General features: G+C 47.1%; 1 protein-coding gene across 9 annotated transcripts in view; it reads right to left on the reverse strand.

Moving 5' to 3' along the window:
- FHOD3 (formin homology 2 domain containing 3) overlaps positions 1 to 25,894 on the reverse strand; it is a 485,089-nt gene that overhangs the window by 20,616 nt on the left and 438,579 nt on the right. For 6 of the 9 annotated variants that reach the window (XM_070050270.1, XM_017344116.3, XM_017344114.3 and 3 more), the window contains 7 exons: positions 19,114 to 19,296; positions 18,338 to 18,457; positions 17,479 to 17,640; positions 13,097 to 13,287; positions 7,280 to 7,472; positions 2,820 to 2,843; positions 749 to 923 (listed from right to left, as the gene is read on the reverse strand). In XM_070050270.1, coding sequence (XP_069906371.1) covers positions 749 to 923; positions 2,820 to 2,843; positions 7,280 to 7,472; positions 13,097 to 13,287; positions 17,479 to 17,640; positions 18,338 to 18,457; positions 19,114 to 19,296 — 1,048 coding nt within the window. The remainder of the gene's footprint in view (positions 1 to 748; positions 924 to 2,819; positions 2,844 to 7,279; positions 7,473 to 13,096; positions 13,288 to 17,478; positions 17,641 to 18,337; positions 18,458 to 19,113; positions 19,297 to 25,894) is intronic. The other 3 variants (XM_017344115.3, XM_008261223.4, XM_002713503.5) reach the window with 1 other exon arrangement.

The following is a 25,894-nucleotide window of genomic DNA, read 5'->3' on the forward strand; positions in this document are numbered from 1 at the left end:
GGATGAGTGAAAGGCAAGCTGATGCGACAGGATAGGAAGAGTGAGAGCGTGAACAGTGCAGGCTTCATCCTGCCAGTAGCGATAGTCAGGGCTTGGGCGAGGGGTCAACATGGTTTCAGATCAGACCAAGGAAACATGAGTGAACACTTTCAGATGTAAAACACTAATACTTAAGTCAAACTTAAAAATCCCTTCCAATTATAACCAAATCTGGAACCTACTTACTACCTTGAAGTTTTAGTTTGGTCTCTGCCTCTACCGGGAGGGTTACTGGTTTAATCCAGTGGTTGGCAAACTTTGTAGGATAAATATTTTCGGCTCTTCAGGGCCTAAAAGACTCATCTCTGCCATTGCAGTGCAAAATAGACATTAGACATACCAATGGGATAATCAAAGTTGGGTTCCAATGAAACTTTATTTACAAAGAATGGAAGCAGAATGAATGTGACTTGCAGGCTGCAATTAGCTAGCCCTGACTTCAGGCCATGAGGATGCATTGGAAGAAACCCCGTTGTGCAAAGTCAACAATACTTTGAGGAGTATTCTTGGCTTCTGAGGCAAAGCTATGAAGGCCAGTCCTGACGGTGCTAATAGGGGAAAGTGGGTGATTCGCACAAAGTCCTGGGGAGCCTACAGCTGGGATCAGTACTTAGCATCCCGCAGCAGCACTTGGCATCCTGCAGCAGAGACCACAGCCTCCAGGAGATGGCCAAACCGAGAGGACAAACCCCACCCTGCCACGAGTTACCTCGGCTCACGCGGCTGCGAGTGCGGACGCCCAGCACCGGGGTGGCATCCTCCATGGCAGGGGAAGAGGTTTTCAGCACAGCCTTCATGTTCTCATGTTCAGCAGCGTCATCGGCATAGTTCAGACCCTGCGGCTGGCTCGGAGGAGCCGGGGAAGTGCCAGAGAACTTGCCGGACTGCAAAACCAAGAAGGGCAAGTTAGGAGGGGAGGGAGACTCTTCAAAAGCCAACTCAAGCTTAGGAGAGTTTTGCTGGAGGAGAACCTTCTTCCTTCATTTTTGCAAGCACGTTGCAAATGCGTTAGTTACAACAGTCAATGAGGTTGCCAATCCATGTCAAAGCATCTGCCTCTACAGGAAGACCTGTTCTCAGCCGTGGAAGCCCCTGCGCCCCAGCAGGCCCCACCCATCCACGCACTGGAGCAGCACCCTGAATGCCCACTGGTGCCTGCTCGTGGGGACTGGCATCAACTCTGGCGAGAGCTGAAAACAACAACAGCAACAACAAACCCGGAAAACAAATTTGTTTCTAACACCAAAGCCCTGATAAAAAGATTGAAATGTTTTGTTAGTCAAATGTATCAAACTTTATCTGTTTAATCTAGTTCTTGAAAGCAGTTCAAGTTCTCATAACTATCACAATGGCAGAGCTGCAAAAGCGAATTCAGTCCATACAATGTTAAATGTGAGCACTGTATGGTCCATGTAGAACCATACAATGTTAAAAGTTGGTAGGGTGGGTGTTGTGGTGCATCTGGTTAAGCCACCATCTATGATGCTAGCATCCCATAACAGAGTGCTTGTTTGAGTCCCAACTGCCCCTCTTATGAACCAGTTTCCTCTTAATGCACTTGGGAAAGCAGTGGAAGATGGCCCAAGTACTTGGGGCCCCTGCCACCCATGGAGGAGACCCAGATGAAGTCCAAGGCTCTTGGCTTTGGTCTTGCCCACCCCTAGCCATTATGACCATTAGGGGAGTGAACCAACAGACAGAAGATCTCTTTCCCCCTCTCTTTCCCCCTCTCTGTCACTCTGCCTTTCAAATAAATTAAAAAAAAAAAAAAAGGAATTGGGAAGTTTTCTTGTAGATCTGGTCCCATCTCACATTAAAGGAAAGGAAACTGAGGGCCTCCAAGATTAAGGTGGCTCCAAGGGGTTTAGTGTGAGGGCCCAGAACAGACTGCGACACACAAGTTCATGCTGCATCTGCATTCGGCAACACTCACTACTTGTGGTTCTGTAGAGAATCTGGTTATCTTAACAAGCATTACACACACGGTGGTTTTCTCTAACTGGACAAGTCAGGGAATGTATGTTTTGCAAGGGCTGTGCCAGAACACAGTCTAAACAGAAAGCCAGACATCTGGATGAACAACAGAAGGGCAGCTCCGTAGATTCCTGGCTTCCTGTTTCATCCAGTGTCTCAGCCACAGAGAACCCACAGGGAAGCTGTGACCTGTGCCATCTACAATGCCCCCTCCTCATTTTCCAGGGCCAGTCATCCCCAACTTGGTCTCTGTTTCATGCACCTGCACCCAGGTTCAGGGGCAGGATTCCCCGCCCTCCCAGCTCTGCACACACAAATCCATGGATGCCATAGATGCCAATCCAGGAAATGGGCACCCATCAGAGGCTGCTCCCTGGCTGATGACAGAGGCTCTAGCTTGGATTTTGGCCACTGCCCACTTCCTTTGTGGTTTTAGGACTCTCTATGTGGTTATTCTAGAATTTGGTTCTCATACCTGAGTTGCCAAAAAGTCTTGGCCTAGAAATAAAATTCCTTGTTTATTTTCCTGTAGTAGGGAGACAGCCACTAAGCTGCCACTCAGGACAGGGCTCCTGATCAGCTTGGACTCAGGAACAGCTTGGAAGATGCAGTTAACCCTTTAGTCCCCTGGCACACACAGCACGAGAACCCCTGCTAGTGGTTAGTGATCACACAAAAATCAACCAGAAAACGCCCGTGCATGGTTTAAAGTCGGAATGGTGCTGACAGTTCATGCTGATTATGTCAGATTAGGCTCTGTGACACATGGGAGCACATGTGGCATCTTCATGTTGAACCAGTCATACCTCAACTTCATCCTCGTCATCCGTCTACTCGACAGGACAGAACAGAGAAGACAGAAGTGATTCTTAGAAGGCTCAGAAGTCAGCAAAGATGAGGTCATCTCAATGTCACAGCAGATTGCAAAGAAAATGGCCACCACCACGAGAGGACACCTTATTGCATCAGGAGCTGCCAGCCACCGCCCCCCCCATCTTGTCTGGACACCCCTCCCTGAGCTCCCAGGACAGCTTTGACCAAAGTTGGCGGGGTGGGGGTGGGGCACTTGTAGAACTCAAGCTCATACCCTGAGCTGCCTAGGAGGTCAGTCATCAGCTGACCTGGTTCCTGGGCCACCACCAACCTCCCAGCTCTGGGGCCTGCTGCAAGGCTAGCCATGTCCTGATGGGCCTACTGGCACCTGCTGGGCAGTCAGGGCCACAGCAAGCAGCAAGCAGACCAGCCGTGACCAACCTAGCTCTGCCCTCTCATCCCAAGCGCTGGCCCATCCCTGCCCCAGCTGAGGGCCCGGGTCTTACACTCAATCCTTTTATCTTTCTATGTCCAGGCCACACAGGACAAGTGCAACAAGGGTCCAAGCTGCACGTTTCCTGTCACCTCTCCCCAGGGACAGGAGATGCAGTCTTCTAGAGCCTCCTGTCCCTCATGCTGGCCATCTGAACTGTCTGCACTGTTCACGACTTCTCACTAAACCTCTTTGCATGACTTTAAACACAATTTTCCTTTTCTAAAAATACATCAAGTGCGGCAAGTCGTGTCCATCTTCTGACTTTAAGTTAAACCCACCTTCCATATCGGCGTTTCCACGGAGGTTACAAGACCAGGCCAGCAAATCAGACATGAGCTTTTGGAGAAGCACCTTACACTTTCTGGCAGTGAAATGACAAGAACTTCTGGTTGTCACCTTCCACACTGCCCTACCCCCATGGAAAGACAGCGGTGCTCCACCCCCTGGTCATCGTGTTTAATGACAGTGGCGCTGCTTGCAGCTGTTAGCACACGTGCAAGGTGCTGAACACACAAAGCCCCTGGCCCTCTCAACATCCCTATGGTAGCCATAATTCCCCCTTTACAAGGAGGAAGCTGGGGCTGAGGCAGGGTGAGGGTTTCAGCCAGGAGGCCGACTGCCCCCAGTGTGAAAGTCCTGGGGTGTCCACTTCCTGGTGCAGTGGCAGCAGGAAGGGCCACAGCTGCTCTGTGACCTTCTCTATGCCACCGTTCATTCAAGCACCAGTTTTGCAAGAGGAGTTAGTTTCACAGAGACTCTTAGCTGGGAGGACCTCGGGGTTAGAAGAAAGGAGCCCCTCTGCATACCAGAAACAGGGAGAGAAGCAGAGGGAGACACACCCAGGAGCTGGTCCAGGCGACTAACAACACAGGGTGGTCAGGGCTGACCCTGTGACTTCTGGTCTCTAATTGCTACTGCTTCCATGTTCCTTTATTCAACATCAAAATTAAAAGTGACTCACTGTGGGCTATTTCTCTAAAATCTTCCACTTCCAACATTCAGGGGATCCATAACTCACAACTTCCGATCTGCTTTTGTTTTCAGTTGCTTAAGTTGGGTATAGGTGACTCTCCAACCAGGGGTGACATAGCTGAGGGAGAGCTTGTCTTTTGTTAGATAACTGTGCCTGGTATCTGTGACAGATGGGTTCCAGGACTCTCAGAGACACCCAGACCCAAGGTGCTCCAGTGCCTTATATAAGCAGCATAGTTTAGCACAGAACCTACACACAAGCTCCCAATGTAATTTAAATCACCTTGAGATTATAATACCTAATATACTTGAAAGCTATATAAATAGTTGTGATGCTGTATTGTTGAGGGAGTAATGACAAGGCAAAAACTCTGGACATTTTCAACACAGCTGTAATTTTTTTCAAATATTTTTGATCTGTGGTGGAATCCACAGATACATAGGGTCAGCTGCATTCACGTTTGTCTTTGGTGCACCCAAGGAGCATTTAATAACCAAGAGGAAAAGCCACATTATCCTGGTCTTCCAGCAGGTGGCAGGCTTTCTACTCAAATAATGCCTCCGACCACTGAAAAACGTGGACTAGTAGCCCACAAGCCTAACTTTTAACGGAAATTTAAGTATTTTTAAAGCCAAACCCTAGAAACATTTACCTCTGTTTATAACTATGAGAAGCTGCATGTTTTCAGGAGAGCACAGAATTTAAAAATTAGTGGGATCTGTAAAAAAAATTCTCAAGAATTTGGCAAGAAATTTTGATGTGTCTTCCTAACTATAAGCACATTGGACTTGGACTTTTCACCCTCCAGTGTGTCGCATTTCCACTAAAATAAAACCCTGGAATGAAATGTGGGCCACAGTTTGCCCAGGTGGATTCAATTTGCCGCCCAAGTCACTGTCCTCCCAGAGGGTGAATACCCCTCCCATTGAACCCAGCCTGCAGGAGAGGAGACAGATGTCTCTCAGCTGTGGCGACAGCACCCAGACCCACAGAGGGGCTGCAGAGGGGGCTCTTCCTGGAGAAAGGGGGCCGAGCACTCCCTTTCAAGGAAACGAGAGGTTGGGGCGGAGGCAGAAGGCAGGGGATTCATCGGTCCTCGGTTCTCTTCAGAACTGTCCTAAAGTCACAACAACATTTCTAGGTTAATGCACCCAGTCTCCACGTAGGGGTCAGACCCTTCAGGAATGTGGACTCCTGCAAGAGCAGGGCGCATGTGCCTTCTGCTTGGACGGCTGCATGCATGCACACATCTGGCCACAGAAAGCACTCCCATGAGCTCTTCCAAGTGAATTTTCTGCCTCGCCCAACCTCTACTTGAAGTCAGTTGAGTCTTATAGTGATGCACCCTCCCCCCGGGCTTCAGTCTTCCTCATTCCACTCCGAGTATCACCGAAAGCCCATGTGCCACTCAGATACATGTGCCGATGGAGGAAGCACACAGACACCAATCCAAATGATGAAAAGAACCACATCTTCAGTAGGCTTCAATCCATCAGTATAGAAAGAAACTGCTCTCCCTGAGTGAGTCCAAGTAAGACTGCATAGTAAGTCGGCCGTGTGGAGCCACAGCTTAAGCTGTCGCTTGTTAGGCTGGCACCCCGGATCAGAGCACGGGTTCAGGACTTGGCTGCTCCACTTCTGACCCAACTCCGTGCCAATGAGCCTTAGAAGGCAACGGAAGATGGATCAGTATTTGGCCCGTGCCACCCATGTGGGAGACCAGGATAGAGTTCCTGGCTCCAGGCTTTAGCCTGGCCCAGCCCCTACCTGCTGCAGCCATTTGGGGAGTGAAACAATGGGTGTAAGATCTCTCTCTCTCTCTCTCTCCCTCTGTGTGTGTGTGTGTCAGTCTTTCAAATAAACAAATAATAAAAGAACAATATGTAGTGAGCAAAAGAGAAGTCCCAAAAAGTTTCCCTTCTGCCTGGAACAGGCTTATCACCCACTAACAATGGACAAGGGATCTGCCCCTTTCTGTCCCAGGCATCTTCACACAGCCTCTACTCACTGAGCAAGTGCCATTTGAACACCCTGTGCACCTGGGGCCTGGGAAGGCTTGTGGCTGAGGTAGGCAGATGAAGGAAGTGGGGGGGAGGGTGCAAAGTGCAGCAGGGACACTGCTGCTGGACTCACAAACTCTGGATTCTCTTCCCACCTGCTGTTCTGCGACTCCAGGGACCGCCAAAAGCCTGTCGGACTCTGTCTTCAATCACATGAGTTCGTCTACTAAGATGCCCCCAGTAGGGTGGCCCACGTATTGAGTGATGGCTTACACAGCACTGTTAGCAACAATTAGAGTTCTGAGTCGATTCCACACCAGTACAGTTCCCTTAGTGGAAATTTTCCTCTCCTCATCCAATGTTTCTCATATCACAGGGTTGACAGGGAACTAAAGCATTTGTGTGTCATTCACATGGTACAACACCCCCTGCAAGCTACTTGCTCCTGCACCAACACATGCTCTCCCTCACTTTCCATATACAGCAGACGTTCACAGAATCAGAGGCAAGACAGCTGGAGAACAAATTTGAAGACCAAGAATCCGGGACCAGCGCTGTGGCACAGTAGGCTGTCTCCACTTGCGGCACTGGCATTCCATATGGGTGCCAATTCGTGTCCCAGCTGCTCCTCTTCCAATCTAGCTTCCTGCTAATGGCCTGGGAAAGCAGCAGAAGATGGCCCCAGTGCTTGGGCCCCTGCACCCACATGGGAGACCCGGAGAAGCTCCTGGCTTTGGATGGGCCCACCTCTGGCCATTGCAGCCATTGGGGAGTGAACCAGCGATGGAAGACCTTTCTCTCTGTCTCTCCCTCTCTATGTCTCTCCCACTCTATGTCTATAACTCTGTGTCTCAAATTAAAGGGAAAAAAAATGGATCCTTTCTTCTTGGGAGAAAAGAAAAAGGGCAGAGCTCGCACACTGGGGAGGCCTGACGGCTGTGCTTTCACGACAGGTGCCCTAGAGACGGAGCTCGCGAGACTTACGTCCGTGATCATCTTCCCTCTGGTCTTGTTTCTCTCCCTGTGGGTGGCCCGCTTCTGTTTCTGCTGCAGAACCCTCTCCCTGGTGGTGCGGTACTCCAGCGCAAACTCACTGATGGTCCTGCAGAACTTGGTTATGTTCACCTCCCGAATCGCATACGGGGGATGGCCCATGAAGAGCAGGAAGGAGTGGAACCTGCAAGGCAAAAGCAGTGACGGCAATGACTTCCGTGCTCAGGAACAAAGATGCTCTGTCCAAAACCTTTCTGTGAGACACTGGGAGCCAGATGCTGCTTTTCATTCCTGGGGCTTTGAGTTTCCAGAGTCTTCTGCAGGGAAAATGCAAACAGAAGTCAAGTTCAACTCTCTCTCTCCCTGATGGAGGTTATGTGTAGGTGGTGGGATTTCACAGGGTTGCCTTTTCTTTCTGCTTCTCTGTGTTTTAACAGTCATCTAAGATGGATATATACACTTTTATAAGAAAAATGATAAAGCACTATTTTAAGGAAATATCATACAGTTTCTAGATTATAGAAGAATTAAATAAGAATAAGGAAATGTTGCTTACAAATTCCTTCCATGAATACTTGGAGTACATATGAACACACTATGAAAAACAAATAATTGATGGTTTATAAATACATGCGTATGAAGTTTTCTGAGTAAATATTTTGAAACATCTTCTGGCGCCAGTACATACAATCTTAATTAGGAAACAATAAATAAGTAGAAACAGTTTTCTTCAACTATTTAATTTATAATCTAAAAATTGTTATTTCTGTTTGTTTAAAAATTATATGAGAAATTATATGGAAAAATAAGTACCCAAAGTTTAGTAACCAGGACATCAGAAAGAAGATACTGGGAATCAAGGGAAAAACCTCAGTGTGGACCAAACAGTATGACCCAAATGATACCCAGCCTTTCGTCTTTAACCACACTGATTTGTACAATTTTGGAGATGGGCTTATCCTTCTTGTGAAGAATAATACACTATCTTAAAGTAAAGAGGGCTTAAAATGCTAGTTAAAAATATAAAGCTCTTAGCAGAAAACATAAATCTTCTAGACTTTGGATTAGATTTTTTTAACAAAAAACTGATACCAAAAATATAAGCAACCAAAGGAGGGAAAAATGGACAAATTAGACCTTATTAAATGGTACATATTATGAAATTGTGCTTCAAAGAACATTATCAAGAGTGAAAAGACAATCTAGAGAATGGGAGAAAATATTTGGCAATTATACAGCGAGTATGTCCAGAATATACAGAGAATTTTACAAGGCAACACTAAAACAGCAAATAAAAAATGGGCAAAGGAACAAGAGACATTTATCCTAAAAAGAAATGCAAATACCAAAGAAGTACATGGTCAGATACTCTACAGCATCAGTCATTTGGGGAACGCAAGCCCAAACCACAAGGAGATACCACTGCATACCCACTGTGGTGGCTATGATCAAAAGTGAGCCCGAGCTCGTGCCAGGAGGGATGCGGAGAACCTGGGGTTCTCGTGCAGCACTGGCGGGAACACAGCATGGCTCAGCTGCCTAGAGAAGCAGTCTGGCAGTCCCTCAAAGAGCTAACCAGAGTGTTACTGTATGATGACCTAGCAGTTCTGCTCCAAAACAGTAACAGATATGCACACAAAATATACACAAAATTCACAGCAACATTATTATTTATTTATTTTTTTTTGACAGGCAGAGTGGACAGTGAGAGAGAGAGAGACAGAGAGAAAGGTCTTCCTTTGCCGTTGGTTCACCCTCCAGTGGCCGCTGCGGCCGGCGCACTGCGCCAGCACACTGCGCTGATCCGATGGCAGGAGCCAGGTACTTCTCCTGGTCTCCCTTGGGGTGCAGGGCCCAAGCACCTGGGCCATCCTCCACTGCACTCCCGGGCCACAGCAGAGAGCTGGCCTGGAAGAGGGGCAACCGGGACAGAATCCGGCGCCCCGACCGGGACTAGAACCCGGTATGCCAGCGCCGCAAGGTGGAGGATTAGCCTAGTGAGCCGCAGCGCCGTCCAGCAACATTATTTATAATAGAAAGTAGAAACAGACTAAATGTCCATTAACGGATAAGTGGATAGATGTAGTGCACATCCACACCAAGGCCTGGCCCAGCAACCCAGACTTCAACTCTCAGGGACTGCAGATACATTGGAGTCCTGCTTGGTCCTTGAACAAGCCTGCCTCAGGTGCCCTGGGTAGTGTGTAGGAGACCCCGGAGTGCTACAGAGGCAGAGGAGCTGGGGGCAGGAGCAAGGATGCCACTCCACTGGGGCCCACCACAGCCTGACGAGTCACTGATTCCAATCGTTCCCTAGGCCCAGAGAGCTCCGCTACAGATAGCTGCATGAATGGCTCGCACTCATTCTGCAGTCTCTACCCAGCCAAACCTTCCCTGACCACTCTATGTAAAACAACACCTGCTTGTCACTCTCTTGCCCATCTATAGCCTTACTTTTTCTTCCTGGCTCTTTCTGCCATCTGACATAATATACTGGCTATATGACATGAGAACAGGATTGGAGGGGTAATATACTATATATCCATTTCTTCTATTGCTGCTCAAGATCTGCATGTAGGAAGAATGAATGAGACACTCTAGCAGCTCACAGCGAGGTGACATCAACCCTCCTGATCTTCTTTCATGCATAAGACAGACCCTTACCCTCCACTTCTGAGAGATTTGGCTTTGCATAGAGATTTGGCACACTTTACACAGACACAAACAAGGGGAATAAAAAGCAAGTGAAAAAAATATATCTGAAAAAAAGATTCAGCTCTACCTTTGACAAAAGGGAGTCACCATGCCTTCCTTCAGAGCAAAGTGTGACTGCAGGAACAAAACACTGAAGGGACTCTTGTTATTGACTTTGCAAATTTTAGAAGACAGGACATGCAGGTATGGAGGGGCTGGTTCCTTTCACAGGCAGCAGAGGCTCAGGCCAAATGGCTTTGATGTGTTCCATCATCTGCCCTTGGACTGACTCAAGTGTGCCACTGGGGTGGGGGCTGGGGAGGTCTGGTCCAGCCTGGAGAGGGAGGCATTTTGGGGTAATCAGGTGCCAATCTGTTTCCTTATATCCTGCCTGCCTCTTCCCAGGTGTGCTCTGCACGCTTCCCAGAAAGGCATCTTTCCCCACAAGCTTCACCTGCTCCCTCTCTCCAATGTTGCCCCGAGTATGACAACTGTGGGTGTGACCACATCCACAAAGTGGGGTTAGGCTATCAGGGCAGCAGGACAAAACCAAAGGTTAAAATGCATCTCTGGATGTTCCTCCCAAAGTTTTCTTAGCCAGGCAACAGTTTTGAAAGCCAGACCCTACCTGAAGAGACAGTACACAGCTACCTGCGACTCTCTGAAGTCTTGTATTCCGGCTGATCCATGGGATGAAGAAGATTCTACCGGTTATCAGCTATAAGGCCCTGAGCGAGGATCCTTCTCCTTTCTGGGTCTCAGATATCCCCGCAGTCCTGGGCTTTACCCCTGGGGGATGTCAGTGGGAAGGGGGGAGGAAAGAGAAGCACAGAAGGGTGTTCCTGCTAGAATCAGTTATGCTCATGGGGTTCCTGCTAAAGCCTGCGTTTGAAGCCTTGGTTCTATCGTTTAGATGCTTTGGACTGGCCACATCTGGCACCCTCCCGTTTAGCCATGACCCTTTTCCTACTTACCACAGCTACAGTGAGTTTCCAGCTCGTCTTGGCTGTCCTCACTGGGATGGCCAAAACTGAGCAGACAGGAATTTGGGTCAGGCAGGAGCAACCATATTCCAAGGACCCGCTTACCAAGGGGAATGGGGCAAGCAGAACAAATACATCATGGCTTAAGCAATAGACTATTATATCATCTGGGATAAAATGGTTAATGTAAGCAGAAACAATAGTTTTGTAAGACTTTCATAAAATTACTTCAGTTTTGGGGCACTCCAAATGGAAACTAATTGTTTATTTTTGCAGTTTGTTTGGGTTTTTTAAGTTGGGAATGGCTTACATCATACAAAACATGTAGAGTCAAAGCAGCTCGCATTCCTTGTCTCCCCTTCCTAATTACGTTAAAAGCAAATACACTTTGATGTCTGTAAGAAATCGGATGCAATTTCCTATAAGATCTTCCTATTCAGAGCACTGTTGGAAAGTCTAGCTGTGGTATAGTTAGGGGGCTTTATAGTTAAATAATTAAATTCCCAAAGGACTGCTTAATAGATAGCTGTCAATCCAGAAGGAAGATTCTATTCCTCATCTCTGTCCTGTTCAATATTTTTAAAAAGATTTTTGTTTATTTGACAGGTAGAGTTACAGACAGTGAGTGAGTGAGTGAGAGAGAGGCCTTCCTTCCGTTGGTTCACCCCCCAAATGGCCGCCGTGACCAGAGCTGTGCCAATCCGAAGCCAGGAGCCAGGAGCTTCTTTCCTGGTCTCCCATGTGGGTGCAGGGGCCCAAGCACTGGAGCCATCCTCCACTGCCTTCCTGGGCCACAGCAGAGAGCTGGACTGGAAGAGGAGCAACCGGGACTAGAACTGGTGCCCATATGGGATGCTGGTGCCGCAGGCAGAGGATTAACCAAGTGAGCCACGGTGCCAGACCCCCTGTTCAACATTTAACCACTACCTCCACCTGCTTTTCTCAACATCTGGATCAAGACCCAGGAATAGCAAATGAAACAAGCTTGCGGAGGGCACACGCAAGTAAGAGAATTTATTTTTTAAGGTTCTACATGGGCTTAAAGAAGGTGAAAGAAAAGGGGAAAGCAGAAAGGGGAGGAGAGAGAGAGGGAGGGAAGAGGGGACCCTATAACCGTGTTGGGGTATGAAGCCGAGGAGAAGAAAGCAGTGGCCCACAGCAGGAGAAGCCCTGGCCCGGGAAGTTGCAAAACCTGCTTCTAGCACGGATGTTGCCACCATTCGCCAACCTGGGAAAGCCACAGGGCCAGTTTGGACCCCCGCCAACCTCCCGGTGAGCAGAGCAAGGTCTGACCCAGCACTGATGAGTCCAGACTCCTCTTGGTGCCTGTGACTCAGCAGAAGACTGGAGCAGAGGACTGCACTTGGGGCAGGGCCCAGATGTCATTCAGGCAGAGCGTGTCATGGAGCAGCCCCTGACGAACCCACAACCAAGGTGGGCACGTGGTGCAGCAGTGCGAATGCCACTTGGGATACCCACATCCCTTAACACGCTGCCTGGGGTTGGGTCCCAGCTCGGCTGCAGATTCAAGCTTCCTGCTAACATGCACCCTGGAAGGCAGCAAAATGTGACTCAAGTGGTTGGGTTGTTGCCACCACATAGGAGAAGACCTGGAATGAGTTCCGGGCTTTCAGTTTTGACTTCAGCCAGCCCTGGCTGAATGTCTCTCGCTCCCTATCAAATAAATAAATAAATAAAAATAAATAAATAAATAAATAATCTATGCCTGGAAGGTCATCAGGGGGCAGACTTCAGATCAGACAACTTTTCTAACAAGTGGGCTTCCTTGTCAGGGATGTGATTTCTACAAATTAAAGAGTTCAAGTCCACATGGGACAGCAGGTTCAATTTGTCAGAGATTTTAATAGATGCAAATCTTCATCAATGGAATTTTTCGATCAACTGATCTCTGAGATTTCTTCCAACTTCAAGATTCAATGATATTATATTATTATGCATATTATACTATACATAATTGAGACTGTTGAAAGTCTCTACCACTAATCCACTTGCCATATACCAAGAATACACAAAAAAAATTCTGTAAATTTAACCCTCATACCTCAGTTTCTGGACTATTTTCAACATATCATTGTACAAGATGTGTCCATCTGCTCCCTGGTCTACTTACCTGTTAATTATCCTCCTATGGACAATCTTTAAAATTATAATTCTCTCTGCACAATCTTTCAGGAACTCGGACATCCGCTGTTTTAAAACTGGTTTCATTTCATGTTTTGCAATTGCCTTGAGGTGATCCCATGAAGCTTTGCATCTTCTCTCCATCTGACACAAATTATCCTGAAGTTGATCAAAGTCAACCTGAAAATCAGAAAGAGAACCTTGCCAATGTGCTGAAACCACTGGACACCAACCTGAACCGGGAGACCAAACTGCCTCTGGGAAGCAACAAACAGCAGAATCAAACTTACATCTTGAAACACAAACATATTTATGGCCCCCAAATTATCCACATGTGGACTGCTCATTATCTTGACATCAAATCATTTAGTGATAAAACTGTTCTCCAAAAGAACCCAATACACAAGTCACCTTCTTTTTTGCTATATTTGGATACAAATCCTAGGAAGGTCTTTGGGAACTGTAATTAAAACATGCTATCAAGGGTCTTTAGTACAAGATGAACCAAATAGAGATCTCATAAAATTTTTCTTGTTCGTCAGAGATGTTATTTCACTTAAAGTTTGGGAAGACACCATGGTTATATACAGATGGTCCTGCTATGCCAGGGCCAGCTAATGTGTAGCCAATCTCTCTTCACAATAATCTCTCTTAGAATTCGTACAGCACATTGTTTTATGCATTCACCCACTTGCTCATTCAACCAACCTTTGTGGACCTACCAGTATACACTAGTTCCCATCAGGTACTAAGAACACAAAGACCAGCGCTGAGGGAGACCATTCTCTTGTTCTTGGGGAGACACATCAGACAGACAAGAGATCCCCAGAACATTGAAGGAAGTATGGCATCCACCAGGGGTAGGTGTGTGTGTGTGTGTGTGTGTGTGTGTGTGTGTGTGGTGGTGGTGGGGTGGGTCACACATGAGGTCTGGCCTGCAGATGTAAGTCATTCAGGCAAAGAATGGATGTGAAGAGGCACCCACTGTGTATTTAGCGATGTGCAAACAGTTGGGATTAAACAAGGGTTCTTAAGGTGATTGCCTAATGGAATTTCTAGATTAAAAATTATATGGATTAGAGAGTTTTTCAGTTGTGAAAAATGCGCATGAGGGTTACATTTATGAAAGGGAGGTGTGGGATAGAGAAAGAGATGGAGGAGGCTGGGAGGAGATGGGGAGAGGAAAACAAACCAATGGGTGAGCTGAGGGGCGGGACTAAGGTGTATGGAGAGTAATGGTGGGAAAGGGCAAGGGCAGGGCAAAGTCAGAAGGAGCAAGAACAGGAGCACAGGTGTGAGAAACCACTGCTTCAGTGCCAATGACCATGGTCATGAATGCAGAGGCTGGAGGGGAAAGCTCAGAGCAGGCTCCTTGGAGTGGCCTCAAACCTGCAGCTTCACCCTCAGAAGGGATCAAGTCAACAAAGGTGGATTCTGCGAACAGACCTGTGGCAGCCAACAGGAAGAGGACACACTGAGCTCAGGGATGCCGGGAGCCAGGCAAGATCTAACCTGTTGGGCCAGCGCCACCAGCACCCCGGGTTCTAGTCCCGGTTGGGGCACTGGATTCTGTCCCGGTTGCTCCTCCTCCAGTCCAGCTCTCTGCTGTGGCCCGGGAGTGCAGTGGAGGATGGCCCAAGTCCTTGGGCCCTGCACCCGCATGGGAGACCAGGAGGAAGCACCTGGCTTCTGGCTTTGGATCGGCGCAGCGCGCCAGCTATAGCAACCATTTGGGGGGTGAACCAACAGAAGGAAGAACTTTCTCTCTCTCTCTCTCTCACTGTCTAACTCTGCCTGTAAAAAAAAAAAAAAACCTAACCTGGTCTGCATTTCTTGGGGCTTCAGATCAAAAAACAAGGGCAGGTTCAGGCAAAGCCCTGGGATTCCGTTCAGCAAAGGGCTCATGGCACATGAGAGAAAAACAATTGGCCTGAAATCAAAGGACTTTTAGGTCCAGGTAGAAAAGTCTTCACTTTCTTGAGACACAATGGAACTGAGAAAAAAAATACATATGACCTACAGCTAACAAAGAAATGCAGACTGAGTAAAGAAAGACTGAAGAGGTCAGAGTAAGATTCAGAAAGGATCCAGGAGACCTGGGACTGACAAGTAGCATCCAGGAGGCTGTTAGCCAAGGCAAGCTACCTTGAATGCAGGCACAAGCCTAACCACGACTCTTTGGATTTGTCCTCAGATGCAACGGGCAGCTCTGTGACCTGCAGCAAAATAACCTCAACCCAGCTCACACACGCACTGAGCAGCTCTATGCTCTCTGACCAGGCAATGCTTGACGCACAGCAGTGGGCACAGGGCAGGCAGGCAGACACCAGGCAGGAGCTCATTCTGGGGGCAGGGAAGGGGAAGAGTCCACTGTGACCCCCTGGGGTGGTGGCAGAAGGTAGCAGCTGTGCTGCCAATAGGAGCCAGGTGGGGAGCCTTGTTCTAGAAGCCCTGTGCTGTTGAGCTAAATGCAGCTTCCTGGGAAGGGGCCAGGAGAGCTTCCTCAGCTGTACCTGCCCCGCCCAGCCTGGGTGGGCACTGTGGAAAACTCTAGGTGACAGACATGATCAAAGACTTCACAACTACCTCAAACCCTCAGATTCTGTCAGCAACCCTCCGCTCCAGTCACAAGTCAGGTAAGCACAGCGAACACGTTGAGGGAAACCTCAGGAGCACACCTGGGACAGAATCACCCATGGACGATCTTTTTCACTGTGTTACGGGCTGAACCATATTACCCAAAATTGTCAAGCTGGAGTTCCAACCCCTGCACCTTACAATGTGACCTTATTTATAAGTCGGTCATTGCAGAGGCAGTTGAGTTCACAGGAAGTCACACAGGAGTAGACAGACCCTACACTAAATGATTGGTGTCCTTATAAGAAAGAGCAATGTAGACGTAAACACATAGGGAGAGCACCATGGGAGATGCAGGCAGGCACTGGGATGATGGCCAGGAAACCACCAGAAGCTAAGACCAAGACATGGAACACATTTTCCCTCAGAAGGAACCAATGCTGCTGACGCTCAGATCTCAGACTCTGGCCTCTCAAACCTTGAGCCAACAAGTTTCTGTTGTTCTGAGCTACTCAGTTTAGAGTTCTGCTATAGCAGCTGGGGAACTAACACGTGGCTGGTAGATGACTTGATCCCCAGTGGTAGAAAACTAACACAAACAGGGGAAGCAGGAGGAAGAAGAGCCTACCTCGTCATCTGCTGTCACTCTCTAGATCCAGGGTTGCTCTTGATACAACTGTCCCAGACACAGGTAGTCTAAGCAGCTACTGGCTTCGGTTCAGTACTGAAGCCATATTTGTAAGGACCTCAGCACAGTGACCATCACAAAGGAACCCAGGAAAAGCACTCATTAAAGAGAGAATTCTGTATTCTAAGAAGCCCTCTGTCAGCTCTCTGAGTCAGGGGGTCACTGGCTAAGCCTCAAGGCAGGTCCACTGTCAGGCCAGCTCAAGACCCCCTGCCTGTATTCCTAGCAGCTGCTGACCTGCAGCTCCTGAGGCAGGTGAAGGAAGCTCCTGGTCACCAAGTCCCCCAAGGATCCGGTCCCATAGGAGAAGCAGAGAGAGGGAGAGCTCTCCTCCCCCACCTCTTCTCACCTCTGTGCACCCTCCCCCCTCTCCTCACACTGGATTCCAGAGCATGCAGCCTGGGCTGTGTTTCCCAGGAGGTTCCCTCCACACTGGCCCAGCTCTGGCATAGCTGAGATTCCTGCGGGGCTGTTCAGCCTCCTGCACTAAAAGTCATGGGGTGTCTGCAAACTGTGACTGCCATCTAATAAACCGTAAGCTCCTGAAGACATTACCTCTGCACTCGCTCGAAGGGCCAGCAGCACGGAGGCCAATGCTATATACCATTTACAGCCCTATAAAAACATCCTCTGTGCAAGATCACAGAGAAGGCTGCGCTGTGGGGAGCAGGGCCGGGTGTGGCCCATCTTCTGGCTCCACACCTCACTGCCAGGTCCTGCTGATGTCTCGGGGGAGCAAAATCACCCTTTTTGCCACCTTTGCCCTCCTAAAACGAACTGTGCAGTTTTAACATTCTAGAGAGCACAGCCTGGTGAGTAACATCACTCAGCAGTGGACGTGGGAGCTTGGACCCGGATGGCAGACTTGCCTTACATACCTCAGCCGGAAAGAATCTAATGGAGAAACAGAGATGGGAAAAAGATCTGAAAAGTTCACTGGGAATGGCATGGCACACGTCATATTCAAAACGCTAAAGCAGAGAAGTGAGGCAGCCCTTGACCGTGTCACTGAATAGAGTGGGTGTTCCTCAGAGACAGCTGACACAGATCCAGCAGCCAAGGCCGAGGAGAGGCTGGCCCCGTGGTATCGGTGGACGTGGACGTACCTTGGCTGACCTGGTGATGGCTCCGATCTCCGAGTACAGATCGGAGCTGTCTGGAAAGTTCTCCACCACCATGGTGCACACGTGGTGGAGAAGTGACTGCTTGTGCACGGTGTCTTTGACTTCTGGAACCTTCTCGAGGTAGCTTAACTCAAATGCTTTGGCCTGTTGGGTGAACATTAAATAAAAGATGGGAAGGATGAGTTTTACGCAGGTTCTTAGGACATCACACGCGGTTAGAATCAGTGTTGGCTGCAGGAGCCCGACATCTAGTTTATCTGTGACTGCAGCACTCCACACAACTCAGCTGACCACACATGGGCCAGCCACACTGAGAATGAAGGGGCCTCTGGTCCTTTCCCCCCAGGGCCCCAAGCCATGCCCACAGCCCATCCTTCAACCATGGGGCTATGGGACAGGGTCTCTGACCTGCATATGTCTGCAGATGCCTTCTTCCTCTGCCCCCAGCTTATCTACTTTCTGGCCAAAGCCAGATGAAATATCATTTGTTTTTCAGTATCAGAATGTGTATAAGCACAAATATTTGTATGATAAGCTCTGGAGGGGGGGAACTGGGATAGATGAAAATTATTCAATGTCATTATTGAGAGTAGCCACTCTTCATAAGGAATAGTGCATGCTTTTCTAAGGTTTCCTATTTATATCAAGATATGAGTTCATATAAAGAGGCCCTTATATGTTAAGGACAAAATGACTTCTGGATTTCCAACAAGACATTATTTATTTATAGGAGTTATTTATGCGACTGTGCTTTGTGGAGTGAGGCACAGCTTCCATCAGCAAATGACAGGCAGGGATCTTGTGACAAGGGAGGCAGGAGGACTGAAGGGGGAAGACTCACATTAGTTCCATTTAGAAAGTTCCCAATGGCCAGGAGAGTAGACAGGATGAAGCCCAAGGTTTTATTGTTCTCCAACTGGTCTATGCCTTCCTTCAGGTCCAAAAGTGGTTCTGCTACTTCCTTTCCATAAAAAAAAAGATAAAGGATGATAAAGAATGCACAATTTGGCTTTACTCTGTCCTTTGTCATTTGTGTGTGCCACAAGGTAATAGTAAGCAGAATTCTCAGCAGCACACACCAATCCCAGGTGACAGGCACGTGCTCCTAGGTATGAAAAGGCACCCAAAAGCGGCAGGAGAGACCAACGGGGGCTTGTGCTGGGTGAGCCACACTCTGTCTTCACCCTTTCCTGCCTGGGTCCCACACAGGACCTGCAGGTCCTTCTGTCCTCACTCGCCCCTGACCATGGCTAACTTCTGCGACTCCACCCCCACCCCATGCTCCATCACCATCCAGAGCTCAGCTTTCTCTTTGTCTTTCATCCTCCCTACAAGTGACACTGGAAACTGTGGCCTCACTGTCCCTGGACCACTGCAGCCTCCTAACCTCTGCTCTGGGCACTCTGTGGCTGGCCACCTCCTAGCCTGAGCCACTCCCTAGATGTCCACCAGCCTCTTACCACCTGCTGCTTTTTAACTCCCACTCGCCACACTTCCAACCTGCCCCACAGCCTCACGGTTTCCATCTCTCCTTCCCTCCCAGTCTTCGCCAATGACCAACTGGCTTTCTCAGCCCCGGGGACATGGGGTTAGCTATGTCTCTTATTAAGTGCATACCTTCTCCGTGGTTTCATAATCCATTTTGAATGCCCAGAGGTGGAGCCGAGCGGAGAGCTCGCTGATGGAGGACAGCGTGAGGAGGAACTGCTCTGCACTGCCCAACGGCACTTCGGGGTTGGCCAGTTGAGCTTCCTGAATTTTCTGCTTCTCCTCTTCAGTGGGAATCATGGTTAGAATTTTCTGGAAAGAGATGCTATAGTGTAACCTCTCTTAAGGGGACCCTACCCCACTTCTTTATATTTTCAGATTCATATTATAGGAGAGATTCTGTTGTTTGTCTTTTTATCATATATACAAGTATGATATGATAAACTAAATGTGCTTTAAGCAGCTTGGCCCAAATGTTCGGTGTCTCACACGTGAAGGTCATTCTATGCAAGAAAGGGGGATGAGAGATGAGAAAAGGTGAAAGATAGAAGACTGGCAAACAACTCCCTGTTCCCTAGGAACAGAGTAAAGCATGTTATGAATGTGTGCTTTGTAGCACTTCTCACTGATTGATTTAAAAGTTACCAAAGTGAACCATCTTCAAATAACTCAGCACGCCTTTTTATAGATGACAAGTTAAAATTTCAGTTATTTTAACTGTATTCCAAAACACAGAGAAATTTGACCACTTTAAATAAAATTGAATACATATCTGATCGAGGAAAAAAGATAACAGTGTTTATATAGACTAATATCTAAATAGTAATCCAAAAAATGACATCTTTTTACTTTTATGTGGTTCTGGTAGAAAAATCAATGATGGAGGCAGAAGAAACAAAAAAGCTTCAGAATGGTTGATTCTTGTAGGTTCAAATTCCCTGGTGATTACATTTTAAGAGGAGGTAAAAATGCCCACTTTGTGGCACTCCATACACAACAGCATATATGGTAAAATATCATTTATTTTCCTCATTTCTTCATTTCTCCCATCCAAGTGCAGAAACAGCCATTGTGCCATGGTACTTTGTAATGTAAATGGGCTCAGGGATTCTCATTGGCTTTGCTCACTACCAGGGGCTAGCCTCTGAGCAGAGTGGGAAGGAGTTCTGGTTATGGGAGACATGAGTAAACACACCTGGCTGTGTCTACCCCACTGAAGGCAGCTCCACACTCAGCTAAGCCTGTGTGCAGCAGCCATCTGAGGACTCTGGACGGGGAAGAGTGCCAGGTGGGCTGGGGACCAAGACTAGAATGGCAAGCACACAATTAACCTGGTGGCAAGCAACCACGTTTTCCTTGGTATTCTCACCTTGGGCTCAAAGTATCTCAAAACCTGGAAGAAGGTGTCAGATGCAGGCAGGGAGAGCTCAGGGGAGCCCTGCAGTCCGGACTTGAGTGGGAAAGGGTCCTCCTGCAGCAGGGGCCGGCAGGAGAGAGCCTTCCTCTCCACCTGCTACAGTGGGGCCCCAAGAGGGTGAGGCAAATCCCCACTGCTTTTATTTTCGGTCTTCCTTTGGCTTGGCTACAGACATGGGCACAATCACAGACAGTGTATGGGAATGTACAGTTACTAAAGCCCTGGCTTTCAGCCAGAGGAGAGAAGGCAAAGTCCCAGGAACTGGCAAGTTCTAGGAGGTCATGGAAAAGGGAGAGTTTGGCAAAGCAAATGCAGGAAAATGTTTACCAACTTCTGAGCACCACCCTCCATTCCCCCAGCTGCTCATGTGTGAATCCGACCCTCAAAAGCCCATCAAAGACTGAGAAATGATGAAGGCAGTTTCTGTTCTCTTTGAAAACTGAGCTGACACTGGAACCAGAAGGCAGACAGAATCTGTGGACTGAACCCAAACAGGGGAAGGAACAACCCCGACCAGACTTCAGAATCACCCTGAGACAAAAACCAGGCAGAGAGGACAAGAAAACTATAGATCAAAATCACTGATGAACGTCGTATTAAAGTCCTTAGCAAAATGTCAAATGCATAAATAAATGGCCATATATTAAAACACATGAACACAACAAAACCGCAAACATATTATAATCATAACCACGATCAAATGGGGTTTAGTCTGGGAATGCCAATTTGGCTTAATATGCAGAAAAGCAATCAATCTAATTAACCTACCAGAGTAACAATCTGAACAAGAAAAATCCAAGTAATGATTTCAATTGATGAAGACAAAAATTTTTGGTAACGTTTTGTATCTATTTGTGACAAGAAAAAAACAGAAAGAACAACTCTTGGCAACCTAGCAGTAGTAGGAAACTCCCTCCATCTGATAAATGGCACCTACAGACACCCTGCAGCTCACAGTCCTCCAAGACCGGGAAGAAGATGTGCACTTTTACTATTCCCATTTAACACTGTGTTGAGGGGATGGCGTCGTGGCATAGCGAGTTAAGCTGCTACCTGTGACACTGGAATCCCATACGGGTACCGGTTCATGCCCCGGCTGCTCCACTTCCAATCCAGCTCCCTGATGATAGCCTGAGAAAGGCAGCGGAAGATGGCCCAAGTGCTTTGGTCCCTGCACCCAAGGTGGAGACCTGTATCAAACTCCTGACTCCTGGCTTCAGCCTGGCTGAGCCCTGGCTATTATAGCCTGCTGGAGAGTGAACCAGCAGATGGAAGATCTCGCTGTCTCTCTGTCTCTCCCTCTCTATCTGCAACTCTGACTTTCAAATAAATATGTAAATAAATAAACATATCTTTAAAAAAAACCATATGTAACTTCTAGTCCGGCACATTAAAATAAAAGACATTCATATTGGAAAACAAAAAAGTACTCATGTCCACAAATGACAATATGGTTTACATAAAAAGATTATATGGTATCTACAAAAAATTCTGAAACAAAAAGTGAGTTTAACAATGTTGAATTATATAAAGTTATAAAAAATTTTATTTCTATAACTTGATGATAGGAAATTAATTTTTATTTTTTATTTTTTAAATTATATTTGAAATGCAAAGAGAAACAGAGACAATCAGGGAGAGACCTTCCATCTGCTGGATCATTCCCTAGATGGCTCCAACAGCTAAGGCTGAGCCAAGTCAAAGCCAGGAGCCTGGAACACAATCTGGGTCTCCCAAGTGGATGCCACGGGTCTAGGAACTAGAGCCATCATCTGCTGCCTCCCAAGTGCACATTAGCAGAAAGACAGAATGGAGGTTGGAGCTGGGACTCAAATCAGATCCTCTGATATCGGATGAGGACATCTGAGCAGCATTTTAACTGCTGTGCCAAATGCCCACTCCATGAACTAAAATCTTTTTAAATGCTATTTACAGTGAAACCCACAGGTAGAAATCTAACAGACCACATGTAAGATCTCTGTGCTGGAAACTAGAAATGCTGATCAAAGTAAGCAAGTAATATCTAAACAAATGGAGAGGCACAGTGTGCTCATGAATTCAAAGACTCGATACAGTCATGATTAATTTTTATTTTCCCCAAATTTGCCCATAGATTTATCTCAATTACAACAAGAGTTTTGTAGCAACATGACTGTTTTTTACATGCAGACAAGATGACTTAAAAGTTATGGCAAGGGGGGCCAGCGCCGCGGCTCACTAGGCTAATCCTCTGCCTTGCGGCGCCGGCACACCAGGTTCTAGTCCTGGTCGGGGCACCGGATTCTGTCCCGGTTGCCCCTCTTCCAGGCCAGCTCTCTGCTGTGGCCAGGGAGTGCAGTGGAGGATGGCCCAAGTGCTTGGGCCCTGCACCCCAAGGGAGACCAGGAGAAGCACCTGGCTCCTGCCATCTGATCAGCGCGGTACGCCAGCCACAGCACGCCGGCCGCGGTGGCCATTGGAGGGTGAACCAACGGCGAAGGAAGACCTTTCTCTCTGTCTCTCTCTCTATCCACTCTGCCTGTCAGAAATTTAAAAAAAAAAAAAGTTATGGCAAGGGGTCAACATTGCGGCACACAGGGGGTTAGGCCACTGCTTGCAACTCATCACCCCATATTGGAGTACCAGTTTGAGTCCTGGCTACTCTGCTTCTCATCCAACTTCCTGCTAGTGAGCCTGGGAAAGCAGCAGATGATGACCCAAGTACTTGGGCCCCTGCTACCTATGTGGGAGACCTGGATGGAATTCTGGCTCCTGGCTGTGGCCTGGACCAGCCTTGACTGTTTTGGCCACTTTGGGAATGAAGCAGTGGATGGAAAATTTTCCCATCTGTTTCTCCCTCTCTGTCATTCTGCCTTTCAAATAAATACATCATTTAAAAATAAATAAAAGTTTTAGAGAATTAGAACAATCCCAAATATATATATGTACAAAAATAACCTTTGAGTAGGCATCTAGCCTAGCAGGTAAGATACATAGGTCCCAGTGACAGTACATGGATTAGATACCCAGCTCCTGTACCTGATTCCACCTTCCTGCCAATACAGACCCTGGGAGGCAGCTGTGATACCATCAATAATTGGGTTCCTGTCATCCATGTGAGAGAACAAGACTATATTCCAAGCTCCCAGCTCTGGCCCTAGCTGTCACAGGCATTTGGAGAATGAACCAGCAGAAGGGATCTCTCTTTTTGTCTGCTTGCCTTTCTCCCTTTCTCTCTCTCTAAAGTAAAAAAATTAATTCATTTTTAAAAAAGAACCTTAGAGGAATCACAGTGCCTTTAAGAACTATAAAAGCACAGCAATTAGAACAGAGTATCATTGGCAAAGTGATAAACAAAAACTGATCGGGACAAAATAGACAGTCTAGAAGTAAGACAAACTAACATAGCCCACTGATTTTGACAAAGGTAAAAGGCAATTCAAAGGAGAAAGGGTAATATTTTACCAAATTATATCAGAACAACTGGCCTCCATATGCAAAGAAATGAACCTCAATTTATTCCTTACACCTGAAACATAAACTCAAAATGGATCACAGGTCAAAAAGTGAAATAAAACACTCCAAAAGTTTAATATTATTTTTCTTAGAGATCTATTTTATTTACTTGAAGGGCAGAGTTACAGAGAGGGAGAGACAGAAGGGAGATCTTCTATTTACTGGTTCACTCCCCGGATGGCTGCAATAGCCAGGGCTGGGCCTGGTCAAAGCCAGGAGCCAGGAGTTTCAGTCGGATCTCCCAAAGTGGTTTCAGTGACCCAAGGACTTGGACCATCTTCTGCTGCCTTCCCAGGTGCGTTAGCAGGGAGCTGAATCAGAAGTGGAGCAGCTGGGGCACAAACCAGCATCCATATGGGATGCCAGCATTGCAGGTTGTGGCTTAACCCACTATGCCACAATGCTTCCTCCAGATTTATTTACTGTAAAACTTTTAGAAAGAAACAGAAGAGAAAATATTTGTGGGACTAGCATTGTGATATAGCAGGTAAAGCTGCTGCCTATAATTCCATTTTCCATGAATATTTGGATGTTCCCTCACATTCAGTGTTGTAGTCAGAGCAAAGTGGCGGAAGATGCAACTCAGAGCACTTAGGAGCCCCCCATTTCTGCTTTCACCTCATCGTGGCTCAAACACTGAGGCTATTTGGGTAGAATCTGAGCATCAGGAGGTATTTAGTGATAGTGATTCAGGCTTGCCCTCTGCCTGTCCACACAGAGGGTATAAAAAATAACCAAAAGGGGCCCACACTGGGGCACAGCGGGTTAAGCTGCCACCTGCAATACTGGCATTGTTATCTGGGCCAGTTGAGTCCCAGCTGCCCTGCTTCCAATCTAATTTGCCTGAGAGGGCAGCAGATGATGCCCAGGTACTTGGGTTCCCACCACCCACATGGAAAACCCAGATGGAGCTCCCGGCTTCTGGTTTCTGACTAGCCCAGCTCAGGCTCTTGCCAACCATCTGGGGAGTAAACCAGTGGAAGGAAGATCTCTCTCTTCCCGTTTCTCCCTCTCTGTCACTGCCTTTCAAATATATGTCTATATACATATATATATTTTAAAATAACCAAAATAACTCAAGCAGATATTGCTTCTTTAAAAACTTCCATGATTTAAACTCAACTAATTTTCAAAATGAAAAGTCAACTAAAATTTAAAAATTTAACTTCCTTAATGCTTAAATTGTTCTAGGCATGCAGGACAAGAATTCTGAAAAAAAGTTGTCAATACTTTTTTTTTACAACATTTAGGAGGCATTTTCCTGCAATGGTTTTGGTTGCATTACTCCTCAGAGAAAGTAATCAAACATTCTTACTTCTGTTTTTCACTTCTCTAATTTAAACCATTTGTTCACTGTTGAAGGTTTATGACATTGCCATCTGTCACTTTATTTCACTTTATTCCTTACACATCACTGACAATAAAAATACCCCCAGGCAATGGAACGGCAGGTCACAGCCTCCTCCTCTAACTTACAGCCGCACCTTCCCAGGAGGAGGCATCCCCAGTCTGTGCTTCCACCATTGGGTTCCACAGCAAAACAAGCATCAAACAAGACCAGAGCATGACAACCTCAGCACTTTGTGCATCCTCCAAGAAAAACCACTGTTAGTGCAGTTGCTTTTGTATTTGAAATGATATTTTAGAGAAAAATGAAGAAATCTCCATTTTTTTTAAAGGGACTCAAATGCTATCAGGGTTGCTATGTCATTCACGCAGAGATGAGACTACAATGAATACCTACATGGCTTTGTGGGTTTTGAACAGAATCCTGGCTACAGCTTTGGGTAAGAATCTACCAGAAGCATTTTGGTGACAACAGCACAAAGTTGGAGCACTCAGGATTGGGCCTGGTTTGGTACAACTTGCATATTCTCATGAGAAATTGCCTTTTTATACATGTACTTATTTTCAGAAGCAACTTTTTTTTTTTAAACTACTTTGCAGGGGTAGGGATTTTTTTTTTTTTTTTTTTTTTTTTTTTTTTTTTGCCAAGGG

This window comes from Oryctolagus cuniculus, chromosome 10 (assembly GCF_964237555.1).
Source record: "Oryctolagus cuniculus chromosome 10, mOryCun1.1, whole genome shotgun sequence".
NCBI lineage: Eukaryota > Metazoa > Chordata > Mammalia > Lagomorpha > Leporidae > Oryctolagus > Oryctolagus cuniculus.